The sequence below is a fragment of the Balaenoptera borealis genome, assembly GCF_965194805.1.
Source record: "Balaenoptera borealis genome assembly, chromosome: 6".
Taxonomy (NCBI): domain Eukaryota; kingdom Metazoa; phylum Chordata; class Mammalia; order Artiodactyla; family Balaenopteridae; genus Balaenoptera; species Balaenoptera borealis.
The window spans coordinates 54,570,751-54,594,351 of NC_138863.1; the positions used below are offsets into that span (position 1 = coordinate 54,570,751).

A 23,601-nucleotide genomic window follows, 5' to 3' on the forward strand; every position below is an offset into this window, starting at 1 on the left:
TTAATTTTAATGCTTTTTATAGGGCAACTCATAAGCAAACAAACTAAATGGCACACTTTAAAAGGATTAAAACATCCTTTAAAATGTAACAGTTATTTATGCTGTCAATATGATAGTTTCTGGCTCTCGTTTTTTCTGACAACTAGGTGTTTAGGCCAAAGCTTCAGTATGAACTCCCTTAGGCTGCATGACCTAGGATCTGGGATGATAATATGAAAATGTGACTTTGGTCTCACTCCCAAGTAGCCCTGTATGTTCCTCTCTCCCTCTCTCTTTCTATCACACACGCACACACACACACACACACACACACACACACACACACACAGTGAATGGCTCCAGATCATTTAGGGTGGAACCCTAAGTTATACTGGGAAAACCATGCCTTAGGTATCTTAGGCAGAGATGCACATCACCAGGACACTCGGCTGGGTCTCTGTTTTCTTTCTTGAAAAAAAGACTTCCTTCCACTGCTGGTAGGATTCTTACCAATGACTCAGAGTTAATGCTAGAAATAGAATTTAGGTCCAGAGACTACTACTGTATTGATTTTATTCATTGGACTAAATAGTTTCGACTGTTTAAGTAGTTGGAGGTTAAGAAACTGCCTAAACACAAACAAAAGTTGAGGGCAATCTTGGTAAGGGAAGAAGTCCTTAGTGCCATTTTTCTTGAAATATAGATGTGAGAAGAGAAATGATATGTTAAGACAAGTCAAAATAATCAGAAGACAAATATGTTAGCACAAGTAGAATAATTAAATACATAAAATTATGGTTCCAGACAGGGAGATAGATTATCTGTGAAGCTGTTAAAGTAACACAAATTTTGCCTCAAGACAAACAACATATTTTAGCTTTCCTACTGCGCATCAATAGAGAATACTGGGATCTGATCATTTGTTGAGGAGATACTAATACCTTCCAGTTGACTTCAGTAAATCATGGAGGGCTTTCAAGTTCCACAGAAGAAGATTGTGAGCTTTGTCCTCCTAGAGTCTCAGAGATGAAGTCCAAATAATAACAAGCCAATAATTAGATCAGTCCCAGAATACATCCCAAGCCATGTTTTTGGCAGGAATTCTTTTTCTTTCTCTGCTCCCAAGCCCTCAAGTACAATCATCAGAGACACGTTTCCATGCCTCTTCTCCTAATATGCATTATCACCTAATGGAGTTAATGGATATTTGAAGTCTGGTTATTGCCTAGTTAAATACAGAGCACATTTGACCAGATTTCCTAATACAAAATAATGACAAGTGGTTTCCCTACTGTAAAAAAGAAAAAGAACAAAACCTTACGGGAGCTAAAATGGTTGTTATAATACTAACATGCCTTCAAAATCAAAGTAGACATTAGAACTGGCACCTGAGGCCATCAACTATAATTGAAAAGACCTTTGTATATGTGTGCATCTTTGATAATTGGAAGAGAGACTATCAAAACATCTTGAGTTAAAGAAGATACATAACTGATGTCTTTTTCCTCCTTTATCAGTTTTTTTGTTTCTAATAGTAACTGTTTATTCGTCAAAACCTGTTCTGCACATGGAAAAGAAAATGAAAGTGATTTGGAGAGATTTTCATCTTCCCTTAAGCATTTCTGTTAAGATATTTGAATTACTTATTGCTAGTTCACCTCCCCCAGCATAGTTTTAAACAAAGATCAAAAAATAAGATCTGATCTTGGGTTGTAGAACAAATTGCAGAAAAAGAGACCGTGATGGTTTATGGCAGTATGATGCCTAGCTTTGGGCTGCAGCAAAAATTCACCTTCTTGCCACCTGAGTTGTTTATCCTTGATTGTCAGAAAACATTTTTCTATTGCTCATGTTCCCCGTGTTTTAGTCCTGTCTTTGGCACGTGCTGTTTGGGAACCGGAATTCTCAGTTTGTCCTTGCTGTCTCCTCTGCCCGCAGCTGGCCTCTTCCTCTAAGGCACTCCTTCTGACAGACCTGGCCCACACGTCCGTTCTCCTCTCTAACGCAGTATGTCCACTGAGCCCCCGTGATTATTCACAGGGCTTACTTCCATGTTAGAATTAGATTCTGTAACTATAATGTTGCATTTTAGTTTTATCTTAAGAACATTCGTGAACATAGCCTAATAAGAAACATTCCTCTTCCCTGGAATCCTTTGGTTCTACAGATGGATATGATGAGAAGAAAAAACACTAGACAAGGAAGCATGAATTCTGACTATGGCATTTCTGCCTCAACCTGTAGGACTTTCCTCTTGTTGGTTGTGTGACCTTAGATGAATTGCTTACCCTGACGGGGGCTCAGTTTCCTTATCTGTTGAAAAAGCAACTGCCTCCATCATAGGAGGTATAAGGATTGGGTGAGGTAACCTGAGACCTGCCTATAGTACCTGACATCGCTCTGGGAAGGTCCTGTTCACTTCTCTTACTTTCCTCATTCTTATCTCCCAGCAGGGGTCAAGGTGAGACTGGATCATTCAACAAGCAAAAACTAGCCTTTTCTTGCCCAAAGCTGATAAGATCAGTAGTGCTCTCTTCCAACCTTCCCACTCTTTCTGGTATCAATACATTCCTGCCTCAACTTTCCTTAATGCATCTTCAGTACCCCGCACCTACAAAAAATGCTTACGTCTCATCTAATCAAATGAAAAAGTTGGAAAGAACCCCTCTGTTACCTCTGCTTTCCTCGAAGCTGTCAACCGATCCCCCCTTTCCTTATCCAATAAACTTCTTTGAAAGAGTCATTAGTTCTACTTCCTCACCACCACTCAGTGGTCTATTCATGTTTACCAACCATAATCTCATCCCACCGTTCTCTTGACTCTGCTATTTTAAATTACCCTTAATTAATACTCAGTCCTTAGATCTACATTTAACAAATAAGGATAATCTGAATATCCTTGAATTACAGAACCATCCAATAAAATATATAATACAAGCCATAAATGTGATTTTAAATTTCTAGTAGCCACATTAAAAAAGTGAAAAAAAATTTAAAGAGAAAAAGGTCACATAAAAAAAAGCAATAATATATTTTGTTTAATCCAACATATCTAAAATAGTATTTCAACATTTAATCAATATTAACAATCAACAAGCTATTTTCATTATTTTTTATACTAAGTCTATGAAATCAGCTATTTTATACTTAGAACACGTCTCAATTTGGATTTGTCACATTCCAAGTACTCAGTAGCCATATGTGGTTAGTAGCTACAGTATAGGACAAAGCAGATCTACACCATTTGACTGAGTCTTCCTGGCATCTCTCTTTAACTCCCAAGGCAGCTCTTGGTTTTCAGTGAACATCCCTGATTGCTCCTTCTTTGCGTCTTTGTTGATTTCCCTTCCCTTTCTCTCTGGCTCCCTTCAACCTCTAGTAAGTGTTTCCCCTCCAATCCCCACCTCACCTCCGCAAAAAAAGATCTACCCCACTCCTTCTCTACCTTAGTTCTACCTCCTCTGAGTACTGAGTACTTAGAATGTCATGTCAGACAGGTGGGATGGCCACAAACATATCACTTAGATCAATCTGAAAGGTAGGAACTGGGAAGAGAAAGTAAAAATATTCTCATTAGGCTTCCCTGGTGGCGCAGTGGTTGAGAGTCTGCCTGCCAATGCACGGGACACAGGTTCGAGCCCTGGTCTGGGAAGATCCCACATGCCGCGGAGCAACTGGGCCCGTGAGCCACAGTTACTGAGCCTGCGCGTCTGGAACCTGTGCTCCGCAACAAGAGAGGCCGCGATAGTGAGAGGCCCATGCACCGCGATGAAGAGTGGCCCCTGCTTGCCACAACTGGAGAGAGCCCTCGCACAGAGATGAAGACCCAACACAGCCATAAATAAATAAATAAATAAAAATTTTTAAAAAAATGCCAGAAGAAGTAATGATTCCCAAAGAGCCCATCTAATCTGACAATTTACAAAAAAAAAAAAAAAAAATTCTCATTTTCCCTTTTAATCCATCATTGCCCAAAACTAATTTCCAGTGCATACTCTGAATGCTTTTTGTTCTTCCTTTCTTTCCACATGCCCCCAACCCTTGGCTCATGTTTTTATCCTTTTGCAGGGACCATGTTCTATAGAATAGAATGTCCTGATGCATCATTTACTGTACTTATCACTGAGGCTTTTGAACAGCAGCTGATATAATTTAAACGCTTATAAAAAGTGCTCTTGGAATATCTGTGCAGCTGTCTGCAATAGCTACTCACGGGATGCAATGACTGATTTACATTATGGTTGACATGCTGTCGGTTATTTAGGGTGTCTTGCTTTTACATCAGATGGACTCTGAGAGTCTATTCTGCGTGCATCTCCCAGCACACAAAGTAAATCTGATCTAAGAGGCTGCTCATGTATGTGACTGCCTCATGATGAGATGTAACACCCCGACAATGAACCATTTTCTTCTGAGTGTTATGCCAACCTGTTTTTATGTTTCTTCCCAGGGTGCACTTGGTAGTAAAAATGTGTAGATCTAGAGAGTCAGTGTGCTTTATCAGGCAGGTACGTGATCAGGATATATGGAATACCACCATAGATCTTATATTCTCTTATAGGTAATATTTAGTATTGCCATGCCCAAGGGAATAGTATCCTTTTGGGGGGAGCTGAAATAGTATTTGACAAATCTAGGGGATGAGGTCAGTAAATACCTTTAAAAAATCAAAACATCTTGCTCCTTCCCAGCTTTCATCACTGCTGGCATATGTTAGATGACAAGTCTTTGACTCACAGAATTTAATAAGATTATCTGAGGGTTCAGACTTCTCACCTGTTTTTAGAGATTAGTGAACACCTGTTTGTATCCATGTTTTCTTCACTCAGATTCCATATTAACTTTCCCTATTAAAGCATTCTTGAGATTTTTGAGTTCCTACCACTTTAGCTAAAAATAAATAAAGCTCACTCCCAGTACTTAACAAAATAAAGGATCTCTGAAAGTTAGTTATATTCAGGATCCATTTTTCTTTGATGAAACCCTTAAATCATTCCTCTAGTTGTGTTTTTATATGGGCCTACTGCATCTTTTGTGAGAAATTTTAATAAAAATTTAATAATGTACAAATTTTATAGCTCTTGATAAAATACTCTCTGGGGGTTTTGATATGCACATAATACATATCATTTAGTTCTAATTGGGATACCAGAAAGACAAACCATCCTCAAATCATTGTAAATACATAAACACCGTACTTGAGATATGGGGACCGGCTAATGTGTGTATTGTGCACAGATCACCAAATGTTCTGAAGAGAATGAGGCGTACTTCACATGAAAACTGCTACAGGGTCACCGTTATTCTTTTCTTTGCACTGATAGTAGCCTAAAATGCTGGTCAACAAAGATTTCCAATTAGCAGAAAGCTGGAGAAACCCTGTTGCTGCCTATTTTACTGCCTATTCTATGCTGGAAAATGCTAAGTGTTGGTATAGACATTTGATCTCATAATCAGCTTTGTGATATCAGCCCTGTAATGGTAAAGGAGTGTATTCTTCTCCGTAACCCCTAACTTGACTTCTGTGTAGTGTGTGGTGTATGTGTGTGTGTGTGTGTGTGTGTGTATGTGTGTTTGTGGTATATGTTTATTTATTTTTTAAACATTTATCCATTAAGTTTGCCGTCTTTTTTTAAATAAATTTATTTATCTTATTTTATTTATTTTTGGCTGCGTTGGGTCTTAGTTGCTGCGTGCGGGCTTCCTCTAATTGTGGCAAGCGGGGGCTACTCTTCTTTGTGGTGCGCGGGCTTCTTATTGCGGTGGCTTCTCTTGTTGCGGAGCACAGGCTCTAGTCGCGCAGACTTCAGTAGTTGCAGCACATGGGCTCAGTAGTTGTGGCTTGCGGGCTCTAGAGCGCAGGCTCAGTAGTTGTGCACAGGCTTAGTCGCTCCACGGCATGTGGGATATTCCCAGACTAGGGCTCGAACCCGTGTCCCCTGCATTGGCAGGCGGGTTCTTAACCACTGCACCTCCAGGGAAGCCCTGTGATGTATGTTTGCTGTGTGGAGCTTCAGGACTAACATAGCTTTCTCTTTGGTCACCTGCTTCACATGTCTCTCCATGTTATAAGAGTTCACAGAAATCCTGAGGCTGTGGCAGACAAGACAAGCTAGGCTGGAGAAAGACCTAGTGTGTATCCTGGGCAGTGCCACCACTTTAAGTGGGCTGCCGGGATTCATTTTTCAGATGTGAAGTAATTTCCCCTGATGACCGCAGACTTTAAGTTGCCCAAGGATGGTAGCAGGGCACAGTGGAAACAGCATGGACTTTGGAGTAATGTAGGTGTGGGGGAAGATCCCGGCTCTGCCACTTACTGTACGGCCCTGGATAAGCTGCTTAACCTCTCCTCATCTCTACAGTGTCGATATCATACTTGTTATAGAGTTGTTGAGAGAAAAAGAGATGATGCCCGAAAACCAACTAGCAAACTGTTTAGCATGTAGTGGGGTTCTTACAAATCGGTAGCTATGATGTGATCATGAGAATAATGCTGTATAAGATTTGAGAGTAAAAATCCAACTCTCTTTCCTTTAATTGGGATAAGGAATCTGCATCCAGGGGCCACATGTTATCAGTCTCACATCAACTTACATCATCATTTTTAAAAGCACAGCTTCTTTCAAGTCTTTTGTTATTTGTTGTTTTAACACTGTGTAAGGCATGTATTGTAAATCAAGTCTAAATGAATGTGAGTTATGCCCTTAGACATTTATAATGTCAATGGAATTTTAATAACTTCTCCATTTCCTTTTCTGAATACAGATTTTCAGCAATTGCTACAAAATAAGTATTTTTGCATTGTCTTTTAACAGTAGAAACATAATTCTACATATGCTATTTAATATCTTCATGTGAGTCTATGTAACTACACTCAGATTCATAATCTTATATTCTAAAAGAATGCATGGTTTATAGACTGTGTGGGAATCTATTTTGGTTCTTCTTCGCTAGGAGATTTTGAATTATTTTCTTCATGCTGTGTAATCCAATGAAATGATATATTATTCTCATGATTTTGGGGTATTATTTTGTTTTTTCTCTTAACCATGTAGAGATTGAAATGAAGAAAAAAAACCTGATTATATTAACTTAACACATGAGTTTATATAAAAAGAAATTGAAGTAGCTTAAGTTTTGAAAGCTTAGGGAAGGATTTCTGGATTTTTACTCATTTATTCTAATCATTTGAAATTTGACCTGTCTTTGTTGCTTCTTACCTAGGTTACTTGTTGGTTTCAGAAAACCATAAGAAATTTACAGGAACAAAGTCTAGGTTCATCACTTTCAGACAATGAGGAGCTAATTCGTAAGCACGAGGAACTGATAATAAAAGCAAAGGTAAGAGACACATTAAAAAAATAATTGAAAACTGCATGGACTTCTCTTTGTTTTTTTTTTTTTGGTTGTGTTGGGTCTTCGTTTCTGTGCGAGGGCTTCCTCTAGTTGCGGCAAGTGGGGGCCACTCTTCATTGCGGTGCACGGGCCTCTCACTATCGTGGCCTCTCTTGTTGCGGAGCACAGGCTCCAGACACGCAGGCTCAGTAGTTGTGGCTCACGGGCCTAGTTGCTCCGCGGCATGTGGGATCCTCCCAGACCAGGGCTCAAACCCGTGTCCCCTGCATTGGCAGGCAGATTCTCAACCACTGCGCCACCAGGGAAGCCCGCATGGACTTCTCTTGAATACACTTCTGTAGGTAATTTAGTGGAGTACTGAAAAACTCTCTTTGTATAGTTTGCTTGCTGTTCCCATTTATATTTCCCTAGTTCCTTAACTTGCTTCACATTCCTTACTTTTGCAGAAAGTAATAACTACCAGCCAGGCAACAACTTGTAGGTGTGTGGATGTGCACGATGGAACCGTAAAGTGCTGAGAGCAGGAGGAGCGGAGCAGCCACATAGCAGTGCTCCTCTCGCCCTTGTGTCTTGTTATTTGGAAATGGACTCATTTGTACATGTGGGGTCTATACATATTTTCCAAAGTTCTTTACAGGTGCTCCATTTTTATCTGCAGAAAAATGAAAGTCCGGTTTTAGTAGATTGAGTGGGAACAGTGAATACTTCAATCAGTTTCAAGATTTAGAGGACTTTCTGTTGTTAATATCTTGGGTGGTTGATAGTTGTACGTACAGCTAGGTCATGAAGCTCAGGAAAACAGTGGGCCAACGCTAATAGACAATGGTTGAACGTAAGGAATACAAAGCAAATAAATATTTACATGTTTGGGAGGTTGGGATTTGGAGGGGTGAGGGAAGGGGAGGCAGCAGGTTGCGTTTATCTAGACTGAAATCTCCTCATAGGGCTCATGATGTTTTCATTTGCTGGTTTTTGCTTCTCTTTGAACACTACAGGATACTTAGGTACTCAAAGTGTATGGTTTGAATATTTGCCTGACTGATAAAGATTCGGTTACAAAAGACTGTTACGGCTGATGATTTTTTAAATTTAAAATTTTTCAGCATTTGGTTTATCTGTTTGAGAAATTAGTTTTTTTTCATTGAAGTCATATAGCATTTTATTCCATGCATGGGATACTCAAGTTTTATCAGTGAAAAGTCTATAAAAATTCCTAAATGCTAAGGACAAGAGATGGCCTGAATTGTATAGGATGGTTGCTTCCTTAAAACATATAAATAAAAATGGTATATTCACATAGCTTGGACATACTTTGGGGTTATATTTACTGTAACTGTGGCTTTATTATGGTTTCTCACAGCCCTGAGGACAGTTTTGAGTAGAATATTTGTTAATGTATAACCTCAGTTTAGCTTATATCATAGTTTACAGTTTACCTTTGTAGCTCTGATGATGTGTATAAATAGAAAAACATAGATATTCTTTCCATCATTATCCCTATGTTGTTGTACGCATAAGTAGTTTAAGAAATAAATTTTTAATAATACATATTTTATTATATAAAGTATATCATAGAAAATTTCATAACTATAAGAAAAAGGAAAATAAAAGTGAATTCTTAACCCAAAGATAATCATTATTAAGATAACCGTTATTAGTATTTTTGTGCACTCCCTTTTAGTCTTTCCATACACAACCCTAGAAACATAGCATTAGAGTCATGCTTTTTTTCATTTACAACTTTATCATAAATATTTTTCCTATGTAAACTAATATCCTTTAACTGCAGCATATTTCATTACATGGATAAATTTATATGGCAGAGTTACACATTTTGGTTATATGTATAAGCTAAGCCATATGAATACCCAAGCAAATATTGTTTGAAAAGGGTATAGATTCCTGATAAACACCATTATATTTCAGACAAGATGACTACTTCCTTTCAGGGTCCTGAGCCACTCAGGAACCAGTGACAGATCTCATACAGAAGCTGAGTATTGCCCCATGTACTCAGTAAGTAGTTTTGGGGCCGAATTGATTTTGGAAACTGAGGCAGAGAAACCTATTTTCCTATAGCATCCTTGCAAATAAATTTATTTTCTAAAAAAAAAAAAAATTGTATGTTTGCTTTGCTGGGAGTTCATGTTTTATTACTTCCCATGAAGCATTCTGTATGATATAAGATCTTCCTTCAACTATGGGCTGGCCTTTGGAACCCCCCTAATCTCAATAGCATCTTTAGAGATTATCAAATATTGAATATCTATTTAGAGATGAAAGCTCAAACATAACTTATTGATAAAAAAGTTTTTTAAGACAATTGTCATCAATTTGGGACACTAGATAGTCCAATGTCAAGATAACTGGTTATTCAAGGCAGCAGGGGTCCCTGAGTCACATGGGTTGAAAGAGACCCCATCAGTGTAAATGCAGAAGAGGGAGTGACACTCTGTTCTGGGGTGATCCAGGCTGGCTTTCCAGAAGGGAGGGGTTTGAGCAGATGGATGGAGTATGAGTGGTTGGTTAGGCAAGGGCGATCATTCCTAAATAAGGTAGAATAAGGGAAAACAATGATCAGACCAATTTGTCTGTGATGAGAGTTAAAGGTCCTAGCAACGTTCAACCCAGAGACAAGAGACCAACGGGAGTTGTCTCAGAGGTCATACTTATCCACAGCCATTCCCTAGAGAAGAAATGCTAACAGTGCATGGTCATTACAGGGAAGTAAACTTTGCAGGTTGGAAAATAGAAGAGAATTCTGAGGCCACAGAAGGTGGGCCTAAGTGACCTTAAAACTCCCTTTAAGTTTCAGTCTCATAAAAGAGACAGGATTTAGATGATAATAACTGTTATACTTGTTAAATTTAAAGCAATGTGAGTGTGAAAAACACCTTTTCAGAGATGGCTGAAATGATAGGACTAGATTGGGAAAATAGCAACATTTCTTTCTTTCTTTCTTTTTTAGACACCAATTCTATTTATTTTTGGCTGTGCTGGGTCTTCGTTTCTGTGCGAGGGCTTTCTCTAGTTGTGGCAAGTGGGGGCCACTCTTCATTGCGGTGCGCGGGCCTCTCACTATCGCAGCCTCTCTTGTTGTGGAGCACAGGCTCCAGACGCGCAGGCTCAGTAGTTGTGGCTCACGGGCCTAGTTGCTCCGCGGCATGTGGGATCCTCCCAGACCAGGGCTCGAACCCGTGTTCCCCGCATTGGCAGGCAGATTCTCAACCACTGCGCCACCAGGAAAGCCCATAGCAACATTTCTTAAACGTGGAGCTAGTATCTTACTCATCTTGGTATTCCCAGCACCTAGGACAGTGCCTGGTATTAAAAAAAGGATGTTTGATTCATGTCTGTTTTTTAAATCCTCTTTCCAGAAGAAAGAAACATTCTTTTAGTGTCTTTCTGTGATTCTCTAGTGACTTTAGATAGTGACTTAGCCTCCTTTTGCCTACCTAGCCATCCATTATCTTTATTTATTTATTTTTAAATGTTTGGTCCTCAGTGTAGAGTTACACAAACTCTTTAATTCATCCTAGATCTCTGGGTCGGCTACTCTCTTGGCTCATTTTATTATTTCTCCTTTCATTCTCTATCTTCCTCACATCCCCATTCTCACAGGCACCTACTCTAATGGGTTCGATATGTGTCTTTAGACATATTCCCATTCTTAAAATATGTACAGAGTTACATGTTTTCAATTTCCATAGATGATATGAAGGCATAGATTTCATTGTGTTTCTTCCCACAACACTGGTTGCATCTAGTAGCTGTTTGTGATCTTAAGTAGCTGTTTGTGATCTTCACTATGGTAATTCCTAGATGCAGCATAGCTTTGGAAAGTCCTATTACGTGGATATTGATGTCCTACTTCTGTCCTTCATAATGTTAATGGCCTCCCATTTCTTTATCCCTTATAATACCTGGGCTTCTAGTCACTGACTCTTCTATTTAGCCCTTCTGCTGAGTTCCTCACTTCAGCTCTTACGTTTTTCATACCCTATTCCTCACACTGATTATTCCTCATAACTTTTTTCCTGCTTCATCTGTCTAACGTCCTTCTTTATATCCTAAGCTGTGCTTTATTCATATATTAAATTGTTGGTCTGTCCGGTGCATTAATTCTGTGTCCTCTGACTTAGGTATTTCTGTGTGTTGCTTGTGCTCATCAGATGTTATTTTCCCTGTAAGTTAATATTCCCTTGGATACCAGCAACTTCACTTGGTAAGGCATGGGAGGTGTGAAAGCCAGTCCTCTAACTTGTCCTTTTCTGGGTGAATTGGGGTCAAGGTGCGGGGAGATGCCCCTGAGTTCTTCTGTTGTTAGAATTAGGGCTCCACCATTTCTGGTTTGCCCCTCTACCCCAGATATACACAAAGGAGGGGGACCCCTTGGAGAACCTCCCACTGATTGGACTCCGGACCCTGCTTTGTTCCAAGACCCATTTCCCATACTCTTCCCAGGTCACTTGATGGAGAGTTGAGGGCGCACTGAGAAACAGGTCAGGTTGCTTCCCTCTCATGTATTAGCTGTGCACCTGGTCAGATTCCAGTGCTACCCTGATGTTGTTTCTCTCCTCTGGCTGGTACTGGGTTGGGGCTCCTATTTTCTTTCCTGAAAAGATACATTGACAAACAATGACCAGGCAGATGGGGAAAGAAAGCAACACACCCAGAAAGTTATCCCCTAACATATCTCTTGTCTAAGGCATCGGCCTTATTCTACTCCAGAAAGTCATGTGGCCCTGACACTGAGAGCCAACCACCTGTTGTCTCCTCAAGGAAGGTTCTCTTATCTATAAACTTTACCGTCACTTTGTTGGCCCTTGCAGGAAGGACAAGCTACATAATTTGTGAGACCCAGTTTAAAATGGAAATATGGAGGCATTTCTTAAAAAGGAATTGAGATTTCAATACAGCAACAGCAGAACCTTAAACCAAGCATGGAGACTTCTAAACAAATGTCGCTGTGATGATACAGATCACTTGCCCATGATGCTGGTCCTATTTACAATGTTAGGATTTTTGAAAGGACCTAGAAACCTTGCTTCAAACATTTTCCTTCACCATCTTTACTAACCTCTTCCTACCTGGATTAGCAAGTTTTCTAAAAATAAAGATTGCAATACTATATCGGGTTATATCTACATAAGAAAAAACAGGTTTGAATTCCTGCTGTCACTCACTTTGCAATCTTGGGTACACTTGACCTCTCTCAACCTCACCTTCCTGACCTGTAAAGAGGAGTCATAAATAATTCAATTAGAAAATATTCGTGAAGGCGCCCACATTTTAGTAGTGCCTCCAAAAATGTTTCCTTTCCCATCCATGGTGTAAACATTCAAATAGTTTTCGTCTGTGGTTTTTCAACAATATCATTCCTTGTTCCTGGAGGAGGAATCCAATTTTAGATCTCCTTAAACAGGAAGCAGCATATTACACTTTTTTTTTTTTTTTTTGAGTGTGGGTATGAGGAGAAGAAGGGGGATTGTTTCTTTCAAAGATGTTTTAAAATAGAAATAAGACCTCAAGCTGGGGATTCATTAGTGAGACACATATAAATAATCTGGTAACATAGAGAAGGTAAGCTAAGTCAAATGGTAGCAAGCTGTTCTGTATCGCTTGTTAGTCTACTCAGTAAATTCCTTCTAAATAATCTTTGAAAATTCCTCTCTCATTTCTTACTGGAATGCATTCAAATAAGAAATATGGCAACTTTTATATCTCTTAATAATTGTGATACCTTATTCAGAATGTGTTGAAAGAACTGAACCAAAAGATTTTTTAATACAGCCTTTAAGTATGAGTAATTTTGTATTAAATTATACTTTCTTTACTGAATATGAAAAAATATTTTCCTCTTACATATGTAACAGTTAAAGAAATAACAGACATGGAAGATTATAAGCGACCCTTCGGTTAAGAACCTTAAATACTCTTAGATTTTATCCTGTATCAATTTGATGCTCCAAGGCTTGAATGCAAAGTCTGGAGTTCAGAGTTGGTTGTAGGGTGTATTAAAATATGTTAACAAACACTTCCTTATTATCTCCTTTGAGGAGACATAATCATTCCTTCTTCTGCACATCAGAAATAATGTCTATCCAAGAACTGCCTTCAGGAGCCAACCTTTACTTCTGTTGGGAGGAAAACTTTTCCTCTTCCAATTTGGTTCCAGTGATTGGGGCCCTGCAAATTAACTGACAATAGACAGGTCAACAGGAGTGAAGACAAGGTTTATTTTCACACAGTGTACGTGGGCGGTCCCAGTAATGGAAGACTCATGGAATAGCCCAAAGTAAAGTTTTACAAAGATCAGTTTAACAAAAGAAAAGTTTTTAGGACTTCAGTGGGAGCGTATGGAAGGTTTTATTGGGCTTCTTGATGATAAAGGAATGAGCAGTCTGTCTTCTTCCTGGCTGGAGGTTTCCCAGTGGGAAGGTGTATGGCGGTTGAATTTATACTTCCTGATGCAAAGTATCAGTCTTCTTTAAATCAGGAAACTCCCTGGGAAGAGGTCAATGGCAACTGTATTTTCAGGAGGCTCCACTTAAGTTTAGGTAGTATTTCTTTCTGTGGCTGCTAATTGTTTAGCTGTTTTCAGTTTAAAGTAATTTTCATACCACCATGGTGGACTGTAAATCCCCACACTTCTGTAGTGTCAACTCTTGCTTCAGTTCAGGCCCTTTACTGTTGGTACACACAAGAATCGCACAGGGGCTTTGAAAAAAATACTGACATCTGGATCTCATGCCCAGAGATTTAATGTAGTTTGTTTGGGGAATCGGGATTAAAAATAATTCACTGCCAATCTTAAGATATTGACATTTTCATCAAAATGAAATCCAGATTTCCTGTTCCTTCTAAAAAATGGAAGACCTGGCATTGTCAGACTCATCTTTCCTTATAGACATAGCAGCTCTTGGCTGGAGGCCAGCAATAGCTATTTCCTTGAGAAAAGGCATGTGTACTTTGGTTTGCCACAGTCCCCACCGTTCCTCTTTACCTCCTCTTCCACCTTTGCTTCACTCATTTACATTACGTGCCTGTCCCCTGTAAGCATTTGGGTTTGAGACCTGATGAGCAGTGAGGTGCAATTTAAGTGGAGTAGTAGTTTAAACCGATTTGCATTTTAGAAGTTTACCTTGGAAAAAATGTGAATGATAAGAATGGGAAGAAGTGATATTGAAGACAGAATAATCTCTTAGAAAACTGCTGAAGTTTGAATGAGAGTAACTTTAGATGGGGCATGATATCTTTTGAGATGGAGGTTATTAATGCCCATTTAAAAGGCTTAAAGGCGACATAAAGACTTATTCAAGTTGTGGCTCCCAGACAGCAGCATCTGGACGTCATTAGAAGTGCAGAATCTCAGACTCCACCCACCAAACCTATTGGGTCAGAATCTGCATTTTAACAAATTTCTCTCAGAAGATTTGTATGGACACAAAAGTTTAAGAGACACTGACTTAGAGGATTTTCCCATATATTTCATGTATGTCCATATTCTCCTTAATTTTCATAGATGGCTATATATTTTTTGTAAAGTCCTTGATTAACAAATAATCTTTGAAGTTCTGCCAGAGAAACAAACTGAAAATAGTGTAAAGAAACATCATCTTTAATGTTTTACTATAGTAGAATTTCACATTCCTCAGCTTCAAGATTAAAATAATCTTCCATGATTCATCATCTAATCCGATTTTCCAAGTCATTGAAAATATTTTCCATTTGTTGCTGAGTGATTTCATAAATTGGATTTGTGACCTTAGCCTCAAGTTCCTTTAAATAATATTATTTGGAGATCTTACAAAAATACCAATGCTTAGGTCCCAAGCAAACTTTATTCAGAGGAAAAAGTCAAGCTTAACGTTACAAAATATTTATAACTATGAGATAAGGAAGTAAAAGAGTCTCTTGCAAGCTTATTTGAGTAATTTAAATGCATAATTATCATCAACAGAACGACTACAGGAATGTGGCTCTTTAAAACTGTGTTTATTGTTTTATTTTTCTGATGACATAATACATTCTCATTTTGGAAAAATTAGAAAATACGTAAAACTAAAGAAAATTAAAATCACCCATAGTGCATGGGTGTATATGAAAATGAGAAGGAAATATAAAACATACAAAAAATTGAGTATTGCAAACCTGTGTGTGTATGTGTGTATGTATACATTGTGTGTGTTCATGTACAAAGTTGTGTATGTGTTGTTTTGCAGTGTAATTTTTCCAATTGGCATTATGTCATAAGCATTTCTCCATTCAAATGCATATTTTAAATATGGTTTTTTAATGATTACATGTTATTAAACTGTGTAGATATATCATACATTATTTGAGGCAGCAATACATAGTATCTCAGAATATGGCAGTGGAATGAATGGTACACTCCCAGGGCCTAGAGTTAAATCCTAGCTTCTCTGCTTACTTCTGATGTATGCTTGGGCAAATTTCTTGTACATCTGAGCCTAGGTTCCCCCTTTTGTGAAAGAGGGTAATAATTGTGCCTAATTCATGCAGTCATTGTGAGGATTAGTTGTATTCTCATGCAGTACACAGTTAGCACAATGCCTCATACAAGCACAACATAATAGAGGCTTTTTTTTTAATCATGGTAAAATAAACATAACATAAAATCTAACTTTAGTGACATTTAGTAAATTCACAATGTTGTAGTTCCAGAACATTTCCATGACCCTAAAAAGGGACACCATACCCATTAAACAGTCAATTTATTCCTCTCTCTCCCTGCCTCTGCCTCTGACAATCATTAATCAACTTTCCATGGATTTACTTATTCTGGATATGTCATAAATGGAATCATGTGAGTGGCCTTTTGTGTGTGATTTCTTTCAGTTAGCATGTTTTCAAGGTTCATCTATGTTGTAGCCTGTATTGGTACATTATTGCTTTTTACTGCTGCATAATATTCCACTGTATAAATATACTACATTTTGTTTATCCACCCGATGGACGTTTGGGTTGCTTCCACCTTTTGGCCATTGTGAATAACACTGCTATGAACATTCACATAGAAGTTTTTGTTTGAATACCTGCATTAAGTTCTTTGGAGTATATCCCTAGGAGTGAAATTGCTGGGTCATATGATATTTCTACATTTAATTTATTGAGGAGTCATACTGTTTTTCACAGTAGCTGCATGATTTCGTGCTCCCACCAGCAATGTACAATGCTTTCAATTTCTCCACATCCTCGCTAAAACTTACTTTTTGTTTTTGTTCTTATATTAAAAAAAAATTTTTTTTCTAGCCATCCTAGTGTGTGTGTAAAGTACTATCAGTTGTAGTATTTTATTTGCATTTCCCTAATAGCTAATAACTTGTGATGTTGAAAATCTTTTCATGGCCATTTGAATATATTTTTTGAAGAAATGTCTATTCAGCCCCTTTGCCTGTAGTGTCCTTTGATGGACAGAAGTTTTTAATTTTGATGAAGTCCAATTTATCTATTTTAAATTTTCTTGCTTTTGCTTTTGATGTCAAAGCTATGAAACCATTGCTAAATCCAAGGTCATGAAGATTTATTCCTGTGATTCTTCTAAGAATTTTGTGGCTTTAGCTCTTACATTCAGGTTTTGCTCCATTTTGAGTTAATTTTTGTGTATGGTATGAAGTAAGGGTCATTCTTCACATATGGGTATCTGGTTATCCTAGCACAATTTGTTGAAGAGACTATTCTTTCCCCATTGAATGGTCTTGGCACCCTTATTGAGAGTAATTGATCACAGATGTATAGGTTTATTTCTGAACTGTCACTTCTATTCCATTGATCTATATGTCTGTCCTTATGCCAGTACCACACTGTTTTGATTACTGTCGTTTTTGTAGTAAGTTTTAAAATCAGAAACTGTGAGCTCTCTAACTTTGTTCTTTTCCAAGATTGTTTTGGCTATTCAGGATTCCCTTGCAGTTCTACATGTTAGGATACAATTCCTAACAATTCTGTTAGGAATTGCATTGTATTTGTAGATGACTTTGGGAGTATTGCCTTCTTAACAATATTAGGTTTCCTGATCCATGATCACATTATGTCTTTCCAGTTATTTAGGTCTTCTTTATTTTTTTCAACAATGTTTTATAATTTTCAGTGTATGGGTCTTGAACCCCCTTGGTTAAATTTATTCTTAAGTATTTTATTCTTTTTGGTGCTATTGTAAATGAAATTGTTTTTCCTTAATTTCCTTTTCAGATTATTCATTTCTAGTCTATAGAGGCACAACTGATTTTTGTGCATCGATCTTGTATCCTGAAACTCTGCTGAATTAATTTATTAGCTCTAATAGTTTTTTAAGGATTCCCTATGTATAAGATCATACCATCTGCAAATTTCCCCTTCCATAATCATTTTTCTCTTATTCATCTATCTGATTGTAAAAAGCCATTCTTTCAGTGTATTGTAGACCAGATCTTCTCAAACTATAGTGTACTCATGAATTACCCGGGGACCTTAAAATGCAGATTCTGATTCACCAGGTCTGGGGTGGGGCTTGAGTATCTGCATTTCTAACAAAGTCCAATGTAACATTGATGCTGTTGGTCTCTGGACCACCCTTTGGGTAACAAAGGTTATGGAGGAAAGAACTGCAGAAGAATGAAAGAGAGTTTAAGTGATGGAGTTGAAATATTGGGTCATTGTAAGAACTTGGAAGGTTTAAGTCTAAATAAATCTTTGAGTCTCTTAAGGTGTGGACATGATTGTCTGAGCTTAGAACTTGATTTATTTTTGTTGCTTGTATTTATTACTCAGGTAATTGAAGATCAAAAGACAAGTGTTTAAATTGTTCAATTGTTCCTTTTTTTGAAATAGAAATATTTCCACAGGAATAGCACTTACATGAACTATTTAGTACAAAAGGAGCTACTTGTAGGTCTCTTGGGTGGTTCAGGAAGTGTGTAGCAATATCTAGAGTTTGTATAATTATAGTTCCCAGGTTGTCCAAATATTTTCAAAGTATTTCACAATCATTGTTGAGTGATTTTCTTTTCATTTCAGTATATATTAACCTGTATAAAGAAGCTGACTATTCTGATATTTGAACTTCCATTGCATTCCCAAATTCCTTCACTGAAGGTATGCGAAAAAATGGCAAAACCACTTTAAAACATATTGCTCCAGTAAATCAGCTCACAGCATCTCTGATGATTATAAGGAAAATCTACAAAATGAAGCAGTTTGTTACTTTTATAATGTTTCATCCAATTTAAAAAATAAAATGGGGTCTGAATCTGAAATGTCTCAAGGCAGAAATTAACTGAGTCTCTAAACAGTTGAGGCATCTGCATTAGTGCATTTCAATTCCTCTGTCTTCATTTTAACAAATAATTTGTTTTACTTGTCTGATTTTTTAATGAACTTCCCAGTTAAAAGCAGATGTCATTTTTCACAGAACATAAATTATAAACAATTTTATTACTAGCAGGCAAAATATGTATAAATAGTATTGAATTTGCCTGCAAGCATTGGGAAAAATCTATAAAACAATGGGATTTCTCACTTGGTAACCCTACTTCCGCCTTAACTTATGGGTTAATTTAAAGCTTAGTGAACCATATGCTTTCATTTCCAAGGGAAATTTAACTGAGAGTCTCTCAGAATGTTTATGCCCATCTAAGAAGGGGATGAGTTCAGAAAACAAATAGAGAATATTGTACTCTGTGATCACTAAGTTTAAATCTACCTGCTGTCACCTGCTTATGAAACCTTCACCAGCTTGTTAAGTTTAAATGCTTAGAAAAATTTTTTTCTTTTTTTTTTAGTTATGACTTTTATAAAAATTCTTCATATATATTCTTTCCTTTTCTTTTTCTTGCCCTTATTCTTCCTCCTCCTCTTCCTTTTCCTGCTTCTCCTCCTTCTTCTCATTTGTCAGCCCTTAAATAAAAATTCCCACAAAACATGGCTTCTTATAGTTGCTATCACAACTCAAGGTAATATTACAATGATAATAATAATAGTGAAGTTGAGTCTTTGAGGTGGACACCTAAAAAGGCATTTTCTTATGTCTTAATCCAGTCACACCTTAAATCCCTACAACCTTCCTGTGCTACTCTTTAGCATCCATTTGTTGGCATTCAGTGCAGTGGCCTTAGATTTCTGTGACATTCATTACTCCAAAGGCTTTTACTTCAGTTTTCCACTCCTGTGGCCACACTTGTTTCCATGGTATCACCCAAAAGTGCTCTCATCCCACCCCCCCTTTCTTTTCACCTTTTCCTGGTTTCCCTCCTTGTACGATTCAGCATGGACCAAGGCTATTTGTGAGTAGACTCAACCACCCATTTTCTCTGTTTATTCCTACTTCTCAAAGAAGATGAAACAATTGGCACACTTTTTCTGATTAGATCTGTTTAAAAAGCAAATGATCTATTATCAGTTAGCCTTACAAATTCTTTTCTTTATCAGCCATTAATTCCCTATTTTGTCCCCATAACAACCAGTACAAAACTTTCAGGCTCTTTTAAAATTCTCAACCAGGCTTTAACCTAACTTCACAGTCACTTAGTCATTCAAAGCGAAATCACTTGACTCTTTTCTTCTCTGTCCTTTTTTGTCTCTTTTTCACTTTCCTTCTCCCAGTGTGTTTCCCATTCCCCTCTTCTCCAAATTTAAGCCTTCATCCATTCTTCGAAGTCCTACCTTTTCCATCTCTTCATTTTGTATCTCTCTTCATTCTTTTTTTAAATAAATTTATTTATTTAGTTAGTTATGTATTTATTTATTTTTGGCTGCATTGGGTCTTCGTTGCTGCACATGGGCTTTCTCTAGTTGTGGCTCGCGGGGGCTACTTTTCGTTGTGGTGCACGGGCTTCTCATTACGGTGGCTTCTCTTGTGGAGCATGGGCTCTAGGTGCGCGGGCTTCAGTAGTTGTGGCACGCAGGCTCAGTAGTTGTGGCTCGCGGGCTCTAGAGCACAGGCTCAGTAGTTGTAGCGCACGGACTTAGCTGCTCCACAGCATGTGGGATCTTCCCGGACCAGGGATCAAACCCGTGTCCCCTGCATTGGAAGGCGATTCTTAACCACTGCGCCACCAGGGAAGCCCCTCTCTCTTCATTCTTAATACCTCATTTAGTCTCTCATAAAATAGAAAACATAAACATTGCTTCTCAACCCTTAAGACACTCTTCTACCTTTTTCATGACTAACAGGTTGAATTGTGTCTACCAACATTTATATGTTAAAGTCCTAACCCCCAGTGTCTCAGAATGTGATCTTATTTGGAAATAGTGTTATTGCAGATGTAATTAGTTAAGATGGGGTCATCAGAGTGTACCCTAATTCAGTATGACTTATAAAAAGGGGAAATTTGAACACAGAGGCAGACACCCATAGGGGGATGATGATGTGAAGAGACAAAGGGAGAAGACAACCATCAACAAGGCCAAGAGAGGTGCTTGGAACAGGTTATATCCTCACAGCCCCAAGAAGGAACCAAGGTTATATCCTCACAGCCCCAAGAAGGAACCAAGGTTATATCCTCACAGAACCAAGAAGGAACACTGTTGATATCTTGATTTTAGACTTCTAAAATCTAAATCAGAGGACTGTGAGAGGATAAATTTCTGTTGTTCAGGCCACTGACTTTGTTGTACAGATGTCCCTCAGTATCCTTGGGGCATTGGTTCTTCCAAGACCCCCCACAGATACCAAAATCTGTAGATGCTCAAGTCTCATGGTCAGCCTTCCATATCCATGGTTTCCCCATCCACAGAGTCAACCAACCACAAATCATAAACATAGTAGTATATGTATTTAAAGAAACCTGTGTATAACTGGACCCTTGCAGTTCAAACACATGTTGTTCAAGGGTCAACTGTACTTTGTTACAAGAACCCTAGGAAATGAATACAACTACTTCATTTTCTGCCTCCCTGGCCTCCCCACCCACTAATCCTTTACCTGCATTAGGAGAAGCTGCTCTTTCTCAAGTAACAGATGACTTGAAGCTCTCTGTGCACTTGGCCTCTGAGACACCACCTTCTCTGGTTCTCCCATCTGTCTGATGGTTCCTGGCTCCTTCTAAATCTCTTTCAATGCCATCTCTTCCTCCAGTCTCCCTTTACATGAAATGCTTAACTTCTGGCTCTTTTCTCTTCTCATTTCATACTTTGCTCATGTGGAGTTATCCAGTCCCACAGTGATAATATAGGTTTTATCTTAATGATTTCTAGACTTAAAGATCTCCAACTCTTACATCTTTTCTCAACTCCAGTCTTCTTTTTTTTTTTAATTTTTATTTATTTATTTATTTATTTATGGCTGTGTTGGGTCTTCATTTCTGTGCGAGGGCTTTCTCTAGTTGTGGCAAGCGGGGGCCACTCTTCATCGCGGTGTGCGGGCCTCTCACTATCGCGGCCTCTCTTGTTGCGGAGCACAGGCTCCAGACGTGCAGGCTCAGTAGTTGTGGCTCATGGGCCTAGTCGCTCCGCGGCATGTGGGATCTTCCCAGACCAGGGCTCGAACCCGTGTCCCCTGCATTGACAGGCAGATTCTCAACCACTGCGCCACCAGGGAAGCCCCTCCAGTCTTCTTTTTAGAAGTTCCTGTGGAAGATTGACTTATAGATTTCTTTCCAGCACTTTAACTCAACTAAAATTATTATTTTCTCCTCCAAGCCTTCCCCCATTTTTCTTTCTTGGCTAAAGAAATTGCAGCCCTTCAGTCACCCAGATTAGAGACCTCAAAGTCACATTATTCTTCCTCTCCCCTCACTTCAGATCATCTCTCAAATTTAGTCAGTTCTTACCTCTATCTCCTTCTTGCCTTCTCCTCCCAGGCCCTACTTTAGTTTCTCAGAATCTTTCACTAGGTCTACTACAATTACATTATGTAGTACTATGAATCTGAGCCTACAAACTACAATATGTGTATGAAATATTGCTGGCTTGTTTAAAAAATGGTTTTTTAGTCAACATAAGCCTGATTCTGAGCTCCCATCGTATGACTGGCGACACATTCAATCTGTCATTGTTGGAGCCCCTTTCCAGGGTTCTGTAAATGTTCCTGGGTCCACACAGCACCACAGCACTGGGGAAGCCACTGTGGTCATCAGTTCACTCAGCTTCCCTCTGAGGCAATCATTGTCTCAGCCTGTATGGAGGCCGCAGTTTCAGTGGCTCTGCTGCTTCTGTGCCTGTTTGAGGTGCCAGGCTGGTCTGACTCCCAGTCTCCCTGGAGGGAATACACAGCCATCCCCAGGGAAGCCGTGCATGTCTTCATGGCACTGCCCTGAGAGGACCCTGCATCTCCTCCACACGCCTCACCTACATCCAGCCTTCTCTCCGGCACCAGCCAGATCTCCCTGTCTCTGTATGGCCCTCACCTTTATCTCCTTATCCTTTACCACATCTCTCATAATGTCTTTATTGGACTTAGTCTTTTTGCAAAAGGCAGGAGGGAAAATGACTTGCAGATAAGTTCTGCTTTTGGTCTTAATATAAACTTCACTAAGGCAAGAGGGGCATAGAAAATAATTGACTTTCTTCTTGAAACAGGGCAGATGGGACAATATAGGAAGAACACAATAAATTATCCTGCCACACGCCTAACTGGCATCTGGGCCTCCAGTCTTTCTGTTTTGCAGTTAATCATTTATGACGTCATCAAAGTTACCTTTGGACAAGCTGAGACTAGGCCAGTTTTTTCTCAAGCATCTCCTAAAATGCCCTTTGGATACAAAATAAAATACAGACTCCCGTGACTTTTATTAAAGCCCCCCATGACCTGCCCTTTGCCTGCCCCCTAGCCTGTACGTCTCTGTGAATCTAAGCTTTCTTGGTCTGCTTATCACTCCCATGCGTACCACAGACTTTCTCACCTCTGAGACTTGAGTTAGTTGGACCCCTCACAGAGAATCTCTTTTCCCCTATTTTCTTCCTCTTCTTTTTCAAAGTTAGTTGCTAATTATAATCTTAGAGTTGACATGGGAAGAATAAAGCTAAAAAGCAGGCAAGCCCGAGGTCACAATTTGGTTACCAAAGAGGAGGAGGAGGAGTAGAAGTCAGGGGAAAGTGTTAGCAACTGAGGCAGAAAATCTAAGCAGAAACAGAAGCCGTGGACAGAATTTGGTTATGTAGTTCAAGATTGGACCCGACAGAAACTGGCTAAGAAGCAAGACAAAGCACCCACATTCAGGATGTCTGGATAATATTTTGAGGTCAGTACATTGGGCGGAGAGGGTCTGTCTAAAGCTCTATGTATCCACTTCAGCCTAGGGAGTGATTTTAGTTGATGACCTATAG

At 38.8% G+C, this 23,601-nt stretch overlaps 1 protein-coding gene across 11 annotated transcripts in view; it reads left to right on the forward strand.

Moving 5' to 3' along the window:
* Positions 1-23,601, forward strand: part of CCDC141 (coiled-coil domain containing 141) — a 239,439-nt gene that overhangs the window by 95,022 nt on the left and 120,816 nt on the right. For 10 of the 11 annotated variants that reach the window (XR_014246176.1, XR_014246177.1, XM_082397496.1 and 7 more), the window contains one exon: positions 7,204-7,320. The exons of the other annotated variant lie outside the window; for it this stretch is intronic. Coding sequence is in view for 8 of the 10 variants with exons in the window: in XM_082397496.1 (XP_082253622.1) it covers positions 7,204-7,320 (117 nt within the window). In the remaining 2 variants the exon portion in view is untranslated. The remainder of the gene's footprint in view (positions 1-7,203; positions 7,321-23,601) is intronic. 11 annotated transcript variants of the gene reach the window in all.